The sequence below is a fragment of the Schistocerca serialis genome, chromosome 9 (assembly GCF_023864345.2).
Source record: "Schistocerca serialis cubense isolate TAMUIC-IGC-003099 chromosome 9, iqSchSeri2.2, whole genome shotgun sequence".
Taxonomy (NCBI): domain Eukaryota; kingdom Metazoa; phylum Arthropoda; class Insecta; order Orthoptera; family Acrididae; genus Schistocerca; species Schistocerca serialis.
In genome coordinates, this window is record NC_064646.1 from 422,804,821 (window position 1) to 422,821,284 (window position 16,464).

The window sequence follows — 16,464 nt, forward strand, 5'->3', positions numbered from 1 at the left end:
ACAAAGTCAGTCACCTAAAACCCATTTTATTTCGTGAGTGGTTCAAAATATCGGAACGAGATTTTCAGTGGGCATCAGTCCGCAGAAGCTGAAGCAATTTTCATTACGGCCTATGAGTAGCAAGTACCCGTAGTTTTTGTATAAAAATGGATATTCAGCAAGTACTTTTTTAGTGAGACGATGTGCTTTCTAATGGCATTCTAAAGCTCTTCAAAAGACGTGTACAATGATATAATGATTGTTTAAGTCGAAACTTTTCGTGAAATTAACAGAGGAATGTGCAAAACTTGAAAAGTAACATGATCGGAATTCGCTGTTGCGGTGTAATCTCTCATAAGCAAAGGTATTTTGAGATATCACAAGCGCAATGATTTCGACATGTCAGCCAGAAAGGATTCTGAAAGCAACTATTGCAAGAGGCATACTTCGGGTTTTCCTCAGCAGCAGCAGTTGTTGTTTGATGAGAGTGAGGAGGAAGTTGGTGAGGTGTTGGTGGTGGTGATGGTGGTGGCGGAGGCATTGGTACTACTACTATTACTAGTAGTGGTAGTAATAGCACCAGCAGCAGTTGTTGGTTGAGGAGGAGGGTGAGGAGGAAGATGATGAGGTGCAGAAGTATGGAGAGTAGTACGAAAGAGGAGTTGGCATAATGGAGGCAAAATAACAGAAAAAAGTGCAGAGAACGAAAGTGGTTGATGAGCCATGGAAAAAATTGCTGTTTTGAAGAGCGCGCCGCAGCGCGTTGTGTGAAGCAGTCGCCCTCCGTTTCTGGCGGTGGCGCCGCTGTGGCAATCGCAGCTTTGGTGTCTCCCTCTGGTGGGAAAGGGAAAAGGTTTCCTGTTGACGCGCATTTAAGGGCGTGATGAGCTGTCCAGCGGCGGTTGGTCAGTCCGAGTGAGTCTGGGTCAGTCTCGCGTCACCAGTTGCTGGTCTGTCTCTCGTTTGTATTTGTGCGGCAGTGTCTGTCTGTCGTCGGAGTGCTGGTATGTCTGTCGTTTGGATCAAACTTTAAAGCCGGAAAATGATAGTCTTGCCACTCCACCAGTAACAGAACTCAGCTAGTTGTTGCCTGGTCGGGGCTGAGTTCCTGCATCTGAGTCTGCGCGTTAGGCCGCCAGTCTGCTCAAGCTGCTCGGACAACGGTCATTGGCGGTTGGATCGATCGGTTGGTCGGTCGCGCACTGAGGCCCAAGATGACTTGACCGCCTTGAGCGTCGGCGCATGTGAGGTCGCCACGTGAGTCCAGTGGGCCGCGCCGTACAGCGAGGTGTTGTGGCTTCGCGGTCGACACGAGAACAACAGGAGTCAACCCACGACATCGGGCTGGCCGGTGCGAGCCGTGAGACGGGAGATCGGAGCGCCTTCCTGCGTCCGTTGAACCGGCTGGCAGCGGACGGTTCGGGAGAGCGTTGGGGGTGCTGCGCCAGGTCTTCTCCAGAAATCGCAGTTTATTAGAAATTAAGTGATTGGAGATATGTTGTTTCATTTACTTGTTAAATTCTACTTGTTTTCTTGGTGAGGTCACGAGCCGCTTTGTTTTGGGGTCGTCCCACCATTCTCCGTTTACCCGCCCGCGGGAAGGTGGTTACTGATGATTTGTGTGGTCCGTTTTTCCCTTGTGGAGTAGGGACGAGTTAGAGCAACCTGCGGTTCGGGTTGTTCAGTAATCTCCATGTCAATCTGCCATACGTTAATAGCTGCCTCTGTCACCTTTGTCGGATTCGGTGTTAACGAATTTATGCTTGAAGTATAAAGGCCGAATTCCTGAAATATGTTTTTATCTTACGCGTCATCTTGAGAGGCGGTATATGTGTAATGTAGAGCATGTTTGTATATTTTATGTAAGACTGCATTTCATGTTTTTTTTATTTAAATGGCCATTTTAGTATATAAAGTTGCCAGCCTTCCACCGTAAGAGTTTTTTTTTTTTTTTTTTTAAATAAAGTTGCACCTTTGGTGGCAAGTTAATTTTTTTAATGTTCGTGTTTTGTACCATTTCTATCGCTCCTACGGGGTGCATAGTTTCTGTGCTTGTGTGAGTTGTTAAAAGTTTTAGTTTAAAGTAATCTGGTGTGTTGCAGATTTGCACCAGCGTAGTCTTTCAGAGGTTGTTGTGAGCGGTCGTGACTACGGCCGTGTCAAAAAAGGGCGGCAAGGTTCTCACCCCGAAAGCTCATACTGTCAAAATTTGTTCTTTCTGCCTCTGAATAAATTGTAACTTGATATTTTTATGGTGCTTTCTGATTATAATTGTAAATCTGTCTTTAAAAAAAAGAGGGCTTTTAGGAATAAAATTTCCAGATTTCCATTTGTTGAAAGAAATTTAATGTGTTTCCATCAGTTCCCCACTGGCAACTACATCCACTCTCACATAGCGTGATTAAATGTGTTAATGTTCTTCATGAATCGCTAGTAAATAAAGTAAATTCTTAAAAAAAGGTTTTGAAAGTAAATTCACGGTTCAGTTGATCGTAAGAGATGACCCCTAGGGCAGAAAACAAGGGGACATGACAATTACAGACGATACACGAAATCTATTTCCAGTAGCGAATATGGACAACCATCTGCTGTATGATGGAATGACAGCGAAAATTCGTGCCGGACCGGGACTCGAACCCGGATTTCTCGCTATCTCGACGGCCGCCTAAACACTTCGCTATCAGAGCACGACTCAGTGCCAGATCGAAACTTCCAACTGTCGTCAAACATGGGTCTACAACCTGTACTCGTAGATGTATTATGTATATTCCCGTACTGGGAGACATTTTACTCGACAGTCATTTGCCCGGGTTCGGAGGATATGTACGATACTGTAGTGCCCGTGGAATTCCGAATAACGAGGCACCGTTCCTTTGGATGTTCAAAAATGGCTCTGAGCACTATGGGACTTAACATCTGAGGTCATCAGTTCCCTAGAGTTAGAACTACTTAAACCTAACTAACCTAAGAACATCACACACATCCATGCCCGAGGCAGGATTCGAACCTGCGACCGTAGCAGCAGCGCGGTTCCGGACTGAAGTGCCTAGAACCGCTCGACCACAACGGCCGGCGCAATATTATGTGAAGAAACACAAGGAGCATAAGGGAAGGGAATATACGGAAAAGTGTGAGCAGAAGGAGAGAAGGAAGAACAGGAGGATGAAAAGGGGGGTGATGTATTAGAAAGAAGAGTGAGAGGGAGATGAAGAAAAACCAAAGGAAGGTGCAGTAGGAGGATTTAGCAAATGTAGAGTTTTAAAAATGGGACTAGGAGGAAGAAAGAAAGAACAGGGAATTTAGAGAAGTATGTGCAGTGTAAAGAAAGTGTGGAGGAGACGAAAGGTGGAACAAAGATATCTTGGGAACTATATATGACGGTAGTATCTGTTCCCGAAAGAACAGTTACCGTTGATGACCATGCAGCTTTGCTAGAAATGAAATGATAATTAATTGGACACCCTGGTTGCAAACCGGCGTTGATATACTTAATAGGGGACATGTTGAAAATGTCTTGCTTACATGGCAGACGCTCTATCCATCTGAGCCATCGAGGGCACAGAGAATAGTGCGCCTGCAGGGACTTATCCCTTGCACGCTCCCCGTGAGACCCATATTCCCAACAGGTCCACACCACTACATTCGTAGTACGCCTAATAGATGTTTGCCCATCATGCAAGGGATAAGTGCAAGCGATAAGTCCCTGCAGGCGCACTATTCTTTGTGCCCTCGGTGGCTCAGATGGATAGAGCGTCTGCCATGTAAGGAGGAGATCCTTGGTTCGAGTCCCGGTTGGGGCACACATTTTCAACATGTCCCTAATGAAGTATATCAACGCCGGTTTGCAAAAAATGTTCAGATGTGTGTGAAATCTTATGGGACTTAACTGCTAAGGTCATCAGTCCCTAAGCTTACACACTACTTAACCTAAATTATCCTAAGGATAAACACACACACCCATGCCCGAGGGACGACTCGAACCTCAGCTGGGATCAGCCGTACAGTCCATGACTGCAGCGCCCGAGACCGCTCGGCTAATCCCGTGCGGCGCTGGAAAGCTCAGATTTTTTTGAATGTAATCAAACCAAATATTTTGAGGAAATTTGTTGACAGTCGCTCTCTGGCACATACTATTTCATGACAAGAAAATCTAAATTTCTAATTCCTGTAGAGTATATACAACGCGCAAGAGACAAGTTGGGTAAAAGTAAAACGGAGTTTAGATGAACTGTATTACTACTACGACTACAGAAATGTCTACGGGCTGACCTGTCCTATGGAGTCCATGAGACGGTACTGGTTGAGCTGCAGGTAGCGGCCGCTCTTGTCGATGGAGACGCGCCGGGACTCCTTGAGTGGCGCGCGCCTTCTGGCTGCCCGTGGACTGCCGTAGGGGCTGAACGGGAAGTTGGGGTAGATGGGCCTCGGCTCGCCACCACCAGAGCCGCCGCCGCCGCCACCGGGGCCGGCAGCAGCAGCAGCAGGAGGAGCGCCTGAGCCAGGGACAGGGCCGGCCTGGTGCACCGGCGACGGAGAGCGGCTCGCCTCGGGGGACGGCGACAGCCGCAGGCGCTCCTCTAGGCTCACGCATAGCTGCAAAGCAGCAAAGACCACCGTCACTACACGGCGAGGCTCCTGCACGTCTGGAACAGCTACGGCAATTAAGTATGACACACTACTGAGTACGTTTTAACCTTTCCAGACCAGAATTTTTTCTGGAAGAGGGAAAGTTTTTCCTTTATGTGTTAATGCTTTAGTGATTTTAGAGGCGAGATCTGTAAAAAAATGTGTATCTGCTTTCAAAACATACTTTGTATAGTTGGCTCCATTTTATGGACTAAAATCGCTAATTATGAAATATTCTCTATTGTAAAATGATATCCTCTATTGTAAAATGGTCGTAATAATAACTGTATTCAATTGTGTAGTGGGATATAGTGAATCAACCACGTTCGTGCATTTTGGTGGTCGTAAACTGCTGTGTACTACTCCCATGCTTTACTGGTGCTTTCATAGTGATGCCCAACAGTTGGCAGCACTTGTGCATATGAAAAGGTTGAGCGTCCAAAAATGTACACCTCAGTTTCCAGTGGGAAAAAATATTTCATTTGCAGCTAAGGCACAGTAAAAATTAATGTACACAATTTCAGCCATAGAGTCCAAAAGGTTAAGCACGCCGGACTAGTAGAGCCACAGGAATGGGACCTCCCAGTCAGACCTAATTTATGGCACCACACAGACACACTGAAACACAGGAAGCAATAAATAAACAGTATCACACTGAACAGCAGGCAATACGCACCCGGTAAAGACTGCACTATCAGTACAGGGCAGTTTTCCCTAGCGAAGATGCTTGATCACACTGGGATGAAATAGTATTCAGCCTCAGAAACATCATGCTAACTAGTCTTGATAATTTAAATTTACTAGCTGAGGTCGGCCGGAGTGACCGAGCGGCTCTAGGCGCTACAGTCTGGAGCCGCGCGACCGCTACGGTCGCATTTCGAATCCTGCCTCGGGCATGGATGTGTGGGATGTCCTTAGGTTAGTTAGGTTTCAGTAGTTCTAAGTTCTAGGGGACTGATGACCTCAGAAGTTAAGTCCCATAGAGCTCAGAGCCATTTGAACAATACTAGCTGAGTAGCCGGCATTGTTCTGGTATCTATTTACTTCAGTTCCATTAGTTCATATCCTCCTTCACCCTCTTTCTGTCCATCTCCTTTCCCCCTTTCTCTGTGCATCCCCATCTCGTCCTTCTCTCCGTACACCACCTTCACCCCCCTTCACTCTCTGTTCATCTTCTCCTTCTCCACTTTCTGTCCATGTAAAGCTCCTTCTTCTCTCTGCCCTTCGTCTTCTCCCCTGGCTGTGTTCACCTCCTCCTCCTTCACCAGTTCCTCTTCCCTTCTGTTTGCCCATCCCTTCCTCTTTCTATGCCAATCTCCTCTTCTTCCTCTCCTTGTCCCTCTCCTCCTCTTCCCTTTCTCTGTCCGTCTTTCCCTATTTCCTTTGTGCGTCCATCTCGTTCCCCCTCACATGTCCTGAACTACGTCACGTAAAATGACACATTCTTCTTCGCACATTCAGCAGCTTATGTGGATGCTCTCTGCGAAAAGAGTTGCGAATAGAGTTGGTAGCAAAGAAGTAATAAATTTAAACGCCATAACGTCACACCTAATGCGATAGTTCCACTGCATGAACAGTGAGCGATTAACTTGTTCTCTTTCATCATTATCTGCGGGGTTGTCAGCAAGGTAAGATTTACTAAAGATCTGAAATTATGTGCGAAGTTTGTTGCAATACACTAACTGCTCTCGTTCTCAAATACTGGATGAAGGAAACGTGACGAGGATCTTCTGGAGTGTGAGATCGCTAAAGGCCAACGATATTTACTGCATTGGACGCCCCACATATTGTCTATTATTATTATTATTATTATTATTTTTTGAGTCATAAGTATTGTAACTACTTCGATGCGGGCTGCTATGAATTCCTCTCCTCTGCCAACAGCTTCCGCTCAGAGTAGCACTTGCAACCTACGTCTTCAGTTATTTGCTGGATGTATTCCAATCTCTGTCTTCCTCCAATTTAGCTCCTTCTATACCATGAGTTTTTTAACAGATGTCCTATCACCCTGCCCCTTCTTCTAGTCAGTGTTTTCCGTACATTCTTTCCCTTTTCCATTGCGCGCAAAGCCTCCTCATTCCTTGCCTTATCAGTCCACCTGATTTTCAACATCCTTCTGCAGCACCATATCTCAAATGCTTCGTTTCTCTTCTGTTCCGGCTTCCCCACAGTCCATGTTCCTCTATCATACAAAGCTTTGCTCTAAACGTACATTCTCATACATGTCTTCCTTCAATTAAGGCCTATCTTAACTTCATCTACTTCGTGACAGTCAGTACTGGTGTTAAGTTTCCCGCTATTCTCGTTTCTGCTGCTTCTCATAACTTTCGTCTTTCTTAGATTTATTCTTGATCCATATTGTGTTCTCATTAGATTGTTCATTTCATTTAGAAGATCCTGTAATTCTTCTTCAGTGTCAGCGAGGATATCACTGTCATCAGCGAATCGTATCATTGACATCCTTTCACCTTGGATTTTAATTTCCCTCTTGAACCTTTCGTTTATTTTCGTCATTGCTTCTTCGATGTATAGAATGAACAGTAGAGGCGAAAGGCTACACTTGCGTTTTATACTCCGTTTATTCCGAATACTTCGTTCTTGGCCTTCAACTCGTATTATTTCCTCTTGGCTCTTGGCTCTTGTACATACTGTATATTTGCGACTCTCCCTATAGCTTACCCTTGCTTTACTCATAATTTCGAACATCTTACACAATTTTACATTGTCGAATGCTTTTTCTAGGTCTCAAATGCTATGAAGATGTCTTAATTTCTCTATAGTGTTGCTTCCATTATCAACCGCAACGACAGAATTGCCGGTCTGGTACCTTTACCTTTCCTAAAGTCAGACTGATCACTGTCTTACATATCTCCAATTTCTTTTCATTCTGTCCAATTCTTTCGTATATTACTTTTGCCAGTATCGTGAGTGCCTGAGCTGTTAAGCTGATCGTGCGATATTTCTCGCACTTGTCAGCTGTTTCAATCTTCGAATTTGTGTGCATGATATTTTTCCGAAAGACAGATAGTACATCGCCAGACTCACACTTTCTACACACCGACGTGAATAGTAGTTTTGTTGCCACTTCCCGCAGTGATTTAGGATATTCTGATGGAATGTTATCTATTCCTTCTGCCTTATTTAATCTTACATTTTCGACAGCTCTTTTTAAATTATGGTACTGGATCACCTGTCACTTCTAAATCGTCCTCTGGCTCTTCTTCTATCACTTTCCGTTCATAGGGCCTTAAATGTACTTTTCATGCAATGCGCGCCCTCCTTTGCATTTACTGCTAATGCTACCATCCTTGCTTTTAATTTCATCCAAGGCTGCTTAGTCTTTTCTATGTGCTCAGCCTGTCTTTCCGAAAAGGATTTCTTTTTTCATTTCTTCACATTTTTCATGCAGCCATTTTGTCTTAGCCTGCCTGCACTTGCTATTTATTTGATTCCTAGGCGGCTTGTATTTCTGTATTCTTGTAATTCCCTGAATATTTTTGGACTGCCTTTTTCATCTTTTATTAACCATGGTTTCTTCGGAGTTACCTTCTTAGCACCTAAGTTTTTCTTTCCAATTTCTGTGAATGTCGTTTTTAGACATGTTCATTCCTCTTCAACTTAACCGCCTATTCAGCTATTCTTTGTCGCAGTATGTGTAGCCTCAGAAAACTTGAAGCGTTTCGTGGGCTATACAACCACATATTAGCTGCTAATGGCACCAAAAGGGGGACTGGAAGTATGGAGTGGTGAGCACAGCATGAGACTACGGAGGGTAGTTGAACCACTTAGTCGACAGTAATTCTCAACAGTGCTACAGTGCTAGTGGTGTCGCTACAAGGCAGAGCGAAGGCAACGATAAACAAGGAAACATTGCATTATATCTACAACAACACTTGCCGAAATGGACTTTTCGTCAGAAAGGAACCTATGGAATTTCGCAGCGTGAGAAAGAAGTGGTAGATGAAATATTTACGTTTCTGCAGGATCAGCTATGGGATATGTAGTGTCGTATACTATCGACTGTGCAGACAATATACATGAGGAGTACAATGATAACGATATGTGTTTAACAAGTGAAAATGGTACTGAATCAGGCGTCGAGCGGTGTAGTTCTTCGTACTTCTCCGGCAGTAAGCGTCTCCAGAAAAATGTAGTAAATGCAATCGTTGTCAAAGTAGTGGGTACTAACCATAATTACGTATAAGATCATCAGCTGCATAGTAAAAAAAAATGAACAGATTTCGAATAGTGAATAAGAAAATCTACTGCTATTCAAGACAGGACAAACCGCACTTTTTACGAAAACTAGTGTTTGCTCGCTTCAGGGATACTTGATGCAGTTAAGTTTATAGGATTTGCGTGACAGGTACCTACTACGTTGTTCACATCAAACTGCGCGCGACATTACAGTGATTTCAAGAGAAGCTGTGGATGATCGCATGACTTCAAACAGCGCTGCCGAATCGGAAGACGTAAGATGACTAAATTCCATACAAAGGATCAACTTTACGTTGTACAGCAAACTATGAAATTGGCCACAAAATTGTAGATGAGATACACAAACGTATCTCACCGTTAAGGAAAGAATTTATTTCCAAGGCCAACTAATCAGGATTATGAAGAGGAAATGCAAATGAAAGATGCCCTGCAACTAGAGCTACCAAGAGGGTTGTAACAAGGTCAACTAACATAAATGCCTTAACGCATCATACACAGTTAGACCGGCCTCTAATCTGGATAGCAAATTAGCTGGAAAGTTATTGATTGTGCTGCAAGAAGTCTGAGGTATTCTGCCTTCTACGATTCTTACTGGTGTGCATGAGCATGCAAGTGCAGTAGGGAATATTTACATCACAGCACCAAGAGTGGGAAAACGGGCGCAAGAGAATTACAACTATGGTATAAGCAGGTCTTTTGGTCAATAGCTGGTCACAAAATATGCTTTAGCTTGATTCCTGGTGTGCGTATAAAAATCTTACTCCAGGACTCCCTAGACGTATGTTTTTCCAGCTCCTATAACACACATAATCGCATAATCTACAGGTACGCCTTGAACGATAGTTTCACGGTAAGCTCCATAACAGACTGTTTCGCATTCGGTTGTATGTAATCATATTCCATCCGTTCTCATCATCCTGTTACACTCTTACTATTCCATACGAATTGTTTAAGAGTGGATACTTAGTTGAACGTCCTGTATTGTTTGTAATTCTCAAGGAGTTCACCTTCGATCTTGATGGTGCGAAACTTTGTGATCTGTATGGTGCGCCATTTCTCATTCGGTGTTCCTAGTGCAAGATAATGGTTTGTTTTGAGCATTTCCTGAATGTCGACGATGTCAATTTTGTGAAGCGTAGTACATAAATCCCACAGAAATTGATCTTTTGCATCTCCCAGACACTTCTGTCGCCCTCGTGGTGAACATGGTGAGTAATTGGCAGCTAATATTTCTCCTGTCATAATTGTTAACACAACACTTTCAAATGAGCTTTACTAAAGTTTGAACTTGTTGCCTCTCACTCTAGGGGAGTATTTGCGCGTCGTTGCCTACACATCTTTCCCCCCCCCCCCCCCCCCCACACTTACCCTTTTGACAGATACGTGGTTCTTATCCCCACAGCGATTCGTTCCAGACAATACGTGATATGTTTGCCACGTTTGGTTGAAATCGGTGCAGAGGAGATATGGAATATACATACAGTTTTATAATATGTAAGAATATCTTTTCCTTTTTCCGTGATGCGATTTTGATGAAATATAGCCTGTACAGTGTCAACAGCTATGCTGAAGTCACCAGTGAAAACCTCACAAGAATTCATAGAATAGTTTAGGAGATTAGCGTATTCGGACAAAAAGATAAGAAAGTTTTAGTAATACATTAAATCACGATATTTTTTCTCGTTTTCCAATTTTGTTGAACTAAGGCCTATGTTAATTTTAATTTTAAAAACCAACAGCCTCAGTTCCAAAGTTTACGTAGATTTACCTAGGTTTCAGTCGGGATAACCCAACCTTCTTCAGAATAAAAGTAACTACCACTTGTCCATAGTGGACATCGTGAAGCTGAAACTAAAACTTAAAAAAGAAAAGACATCAATAGAGGGCTCTGCAGAAGAGGAGGTGCAGGATGGTTGACAAGAGAGAGCTGCACACAACTACATGGGAGATATACCTATTGCGATAGGTGGACCATTAGTTGCCTTTTGAAGTTTGTAAACAATTTAATTTCTCTGTTTTGTGGAAGATCGTTCAAAAGTCTGTTTCCTTGAACAGGAAATTATTTCGAGAAGTTGTCTGTGCTGTGGCATATTTGACGTAATGAGAGAACTGATAGCATTACCGACCGTTTTCAAAATTTTATACAGAATGTCTCAAAAGTGTTTCTATATTTCTATAAAGCAGAAGATAGCTTTCAGAGAACAGCAACGAACCATATTCAGGCTATTTATATGGAACAGAAAGTATTAATAACCGTGAGGTATGATGGCTTCTAGACGAATACTGTTCGATCAGTTGTGCGTGAAACATAACAGGTTTTATGACAAAACTTATTACCTGAGTATATGCAGCCAAATGAAGTGAGTGTGTGGGTTTTATTTTGTCAACTTGCGCAATGGATTGATCCAACAAGTACCCCTGGGGTCCTGCAAGAAACAACTTCCACCTCACACTACTACAGAAGTCAGACACTCGCTCCTAATGTACCAACAAGAACTGCTTGAAAAACATTCAGCAACAAATATCTTCTGGAGTCGTCCGCTGTAAGGAAAAGACACAAAAATATTCTATATTCTTACGTAACTATTAGAATACTTGGGTACTGGAGTATTGCTAGTTAGGGTAAGAAAAACATTAAACGAACGACAAATATTATTTATTGCAAAAAAATTCTGAGAGATAAAGTGAAACTTTTATTATAAAATAATAAATTTCCGGGTTCTTTTTGGAACAGCAGAGTGCGTCTTATGGATAGGAATGCTATTATTTTACAAAGTATGGAAAAGTTCTTTTCTCAATTTTCTTTAAGAAAGTTATTTACTTGTCAGAATGGCCAAGAGCCGCGCCTAAGCAACTTGAATAACTTTTCTAGGTACGGTCAAGGCTGTCGCATGAGAAATGTAATGGAGTGTTCTGTTATGGATGACAGATGGGGCTCGCATATGCTGTAGTGCACAATAGCAGAATACTGTGAGCTGCGACGACTGCTGCCTGCGTCGCTTGCTGCTGACAAATAACACAACTGTCTCTTTCTATCTGGATGGACCTTCCCCAATCAAACTCTCCCTATGCCTTGATGAAGTCAAAGACTCCGTTCTGCCCCTAGTCTAACTATTGGCGTGGTACACCAGTCAGATAACCAGTCCACCGTGATGCCACTCAATATTCGCTCACAGGTGTTTAACTAGTACTCTGTCCATGTTCACACCGCACAATAAGTGTGGTGGCCAACACAGTGAACAACACTTAATCGCGAGTGACTCAATATAGAGCATCACTCCGATTCGCTAATGAAATAGGTGCTCTCCCAGTGAAGTACTGAGGAGAGACTTTGTTCCTCGCTCTTTGCGTACACGTACGAGCGCACTCGCTCTCGTTAGATGTTCCCGCTCCAAGATCGACAACGGAATGGCCCCTTTTTCTGGAAAAGTTGCAAAGCTATATCATTCGCTGTCTTCGCTCACTCCTCTGGCTCTTTGCATGAGAAATATTCCTCCAATCAGCGTTGCTCTTTTAAATGGGAGAATGACGTTTCGTTTAAGTCGAATAATGCGGAAATAGGTAGCATCTCCATTAGGCATATACTGTCCTCCTGAGAGAACTCCATAACTATGCAGTTGGTTTGTGGAAAAATGGGTCTTCTGGGCGCTCCCACACAATTTAGCGGAATTTGCTTTTAAGTCGAACACTGGGGTCGTTATCCCTTCACTCTGGCAAAAGCTGTCCTCTCTCTGAGCAGTCGCTTCAGCCGAAGTTTGTGTGCGCCTACCCCTCTGAAGGGACGGACCTCGACGCAGTCTGGCCGCCTCCCTAGAACAAAATTTCCTTTGGCCATCTTGTTGTGTATGCCAGCTTCGACTTTTTCAACCTCGGTGCGCACTTGCGATTTACTGATTAGATTTGTATATCGCTTACATGAATTCACACAAAATTGACTCTACCTTATCGAGTTTGGGTTCAAATGAAGCGTCTTGATGTGCAGAATACGATTGCGAGGATGGAATGTGTAAGAAATGGAGGTCAGGAGACCACGCCACCTTACAATGAGAAGAAATAAGGCACCATTTTTATGCACTAAGGAACCTGCCCAACCACATTGATAGTTCTGAATGCAAAACTGCCTTAACGCTTGAGATCTGCGTTTGTGAAATACATAGGATGTTTTTAAGTTGTCTTGTCAGTCGTTGCAGATGCAGATAGCTTCCTTTATTCAAACATAATAGACGTATGCAGTATCGTCTTCACTGCTCCCATACCATGCCATTTGTGTGAGCATTGGGTCTCAGTCACTTGGGCCTTAATCCTGTTGATGGATGACAGAGCACAGCTGTACTTAAGATCACTGTTTGTTCGAAGAACGTTTATGCCTACAGATGATATTTTCCTTCTTCGAGAAGTTTATAAAACCTCAGCATAAAAAGTGTTCCAAAGCACTACAACAGGACATCGCCTCCTCCTTCACTTCTCACTCACCTCCCCCTTCACCAGCTACCTATTTAAAACGTGGATCACAGTTGTACAGCGCAGCATTCTTATGTGTGATTCTCATAGAGACTCAACGGTTTGCTGACGCAACTACATAGCTAACTTCAAAATTTGCGTAAAATACTTTTCTATTTTTCTAAAATAACAGATACTGCATGTATAGTTTTACTTTGTTTTTACAACTGAGGATGATCCATGAAGATCAAAACTAGTCATGTACTAAAAACAGTGCACAGCTGGGACTGAAAAGTAAAGATATATCGAAATTATTTAGATAACAATGCAGTAGCTGTTCTCTCATTATGAATGTGTTGGCTACAACGAATAACAATAATAAATAAAATAATAACCTGCCCTCAAGTAGGATGAGAACCCATAGCCTAACGTGTTATTTTAACATGAATCAGCAATACGCTTTGACAGACAACCATTAATTTAGTACCGGAGGGAAGTGTGGGTGGTTAAAATCCCAGATGGAGACCAACAGATGAATACCGTAGGCAGATTCAGAAAGATGAAGATCGCAGTAGTTACTCGGAGATAAAGAGGATTACACAGGATACAATAGCATGGAGAGCTGCATTAAACCAGTCTTTGGACTGAAGACTACAACAACAACAACAACAACTGAATCGAATTGGTAAAACAAGAAATTTATCGCAAAACGTAACTAAAAGAAAGGTTCAGTTGATAGGACATATCCCGAGGCACCATGGAGTAGCCAGTATCTTAATCGAAGGAAGTGTGGGGCGCAAATATCGTAGAGGAAGATCAATTCTCAATTATGTCAAGTATGGGAAAATAGGATTTAATCGGGTAACTAAAGAGAAAGATAGATAATAATGATAATGTTCATTGCTGAGACTCAAATTTATTTCAGTGAAAGATAAGGAAGACACGAGCAACATATATTAATTATAAGTACTTAATTTTGATGAATTAAATATTTAATATAACTCAGGACAGTGCAGTATACGGTTACTTTGGCGTAAAAGCAGACATTTTGTGGGGCACAAATGGGTAATGTCATATTTTACGTCTGAAGCAGGGAAAATACCGATGCAAGCCATCTTCAGTCTACCCTGTACAACCCTTATTGATCCACTCCTCACACTTTCAATACTCTTCCCAAGCATTTGATTTTGTTGTTTACAAGTAGGTCCATCCGCAAAGAAGACAAGTCGATTCAATCTCATCTTGAGAATAGCTTTGATAACCTAACACATTATTTTGCTCAACATCAGCGCGTCATGGAAGATGAATGTGTAAATTTTGGTGGGAACTATTCTTGTTTTGGATGTCTGGAATCGCGCACGTGGGGCTTAAATTGCTTGGACGTGTGCTTGAAGCCTCGGCAGAGAAGCAGCGATGCAAAACAGAGATGAGTGAAAGCTGATCTTTGCTCTGCGCCAGATTTACCTGCTGATCGCGAGGAGAGCAGAGGAGGTGAGACAAAAGTTTTGGTTTAGTAGCAGTAAGCAGCAAACAAAGGAGATTTTTGGGAATTATATTACGGTTTAATGGATTATTTATTGTGGGATAGAGTTGCCATATCGAGCTGGGACATATCTAGCTGGGACTTCGTCGGGATACTCTGAGATGGGGGTATAGAAATGAAGTAAAAAATTTATGTAATGTAATTAATCTTTATCTATAACATAATTATATAAAACTTGTTGCAGAAGAAGTAGTTGGTACTACACATTTCTCGGAAGATTTCATCTTTTCAGCAAGTCTTCTTTCCCTTTCTCGTATTTATAAAATTCCATGCAAGTCAGCTTGGTTAAACCGGCACTGCAAGATAGAATCCACGGTCCCAGGCATCAGTCGATACCTGCAGTCTTCCGAGCCATGTTTAGTTTCTAAAAGGCTTTTCAGATACAGATATTCATGACAAAAATTGTCGCCTGAAATCTTCACAGCATTTTTAGCCACGTATATAATAGTGTTTTCAATCATTACGCAATGTGCAGTTTCAGATAGCGTCATCCATTAAAATACTTGATATTTATTAAAAGAAACAGCCCAGTTTTCTAATTAATCAAATGCTATGGTACAGAAAGTCATTGTTTCTTCCTAAATGCTCGAAATCAAATTAATTATTTCTTGCTTAGGGTCCTCATTTTCTAACTTGTTCAAATTCATCTTGGTTTGCGTGTCAATAAAATCGGCAGTCTTCCCGTCATTCAGACATCTTTGAGGGTCGATTAATGATTTCTTTTTTCAACTATGGAGACATTTTTCTTCTCCAATGTTTTTATATATTTTTCAAATAGAGCCAGGTTTGACTGGAGAAACATGAAGTTTCTGATCGGACTACAGATAAAATCTGATATTATTTTAGAATACCTCCCTTCGGCGTTTTAATGGGATCCAAAGTTTAAGAATTCTACTAACTGCGAGAATTAACAGCCTGTGAGCGAGATAGAAGAGTCTCATGGTTGACATCGACGTATAAGCGAAACCCTTTCAGCTCCTCTGTTCTTACCGTGTATATTGACAAGTAATTGAATATTTTCATGACGATTATTTCAGTGTCGATGGTGAAGACTTCAGAAGCGCTTGGTATACATGGCGCATCAAAAATAATCGTCCGGTTTCTGCGTGAACCACGTACTGATGGAATGAGCCATCTCTCGAGTAACACGGTTCTCGCTACGTAGCAGTAGTGTGCGCTCACTTCAGTTCTAGCAAAAATGGTTTCGGGGCAACAGAAAGAGCTCTGTATTATACGTTCTGCGCAATGCGGGTCAGTAATAACCGTTCAACGTGACTTTCGTACTGGGTATGGTGTGGATCCTCATAGAGCATGGACAATTCTGAGAAACCGTTTGTTTGTGTAAAGGCAAATCGCCAAGCCTTCCCCGTATGTCTGACACAGACGTCGAAAGCATTCGCTATAGTTTTACAAGGAGTCCGCAGAAATCCCTTCGCCGAGCAGCTCGACAGCTCAACATGCCCGCGATGTCTGTCTGGCGTGTGCCGCGTCGACGTTTACACATGAAATCATACGAAGGTGACCAACAAAAACGTGTGGGGTTCTTAATTTCGTTTTTGGCAAGATGGTGGATGACAGTTCTTGTCCACGCTTAGTGTTTAGTGACGAGGCAACACTATTTAAATGGAAAGGTGATCCTTTATAATGTGAGAAAATGT

The 16,464-nt window shown here is 42.6% G+C and overlaps 1 protein-coding gene across 2 annotated transcripts in view; it reads right to left on the bottom strand.

Annotated features, from left to right (window-relative positions):
• Positions 1 to 16,464, bottom strand: part of LOC126418619 (calcium/calmodulin-dependent protein kinase kinase 1) — a 1,500,745-nt gene that overhangs the window by 179,959 nt on the left and 1,304,322 nt on the right. For both annotated transcript variants that reach the window (XM_050085460.1, XM_050085461.1), the window contains one exon: positions 4,249 to 4,572. In XM_050085460.1, coding sequence (XP_049941417.1) covers positions 4,249 to 4,572 — 324 coding nt within the window. The remainder of the gene's footprint in view (positions 1 to 4,248; positions 4,573 to 16,464) is intronic.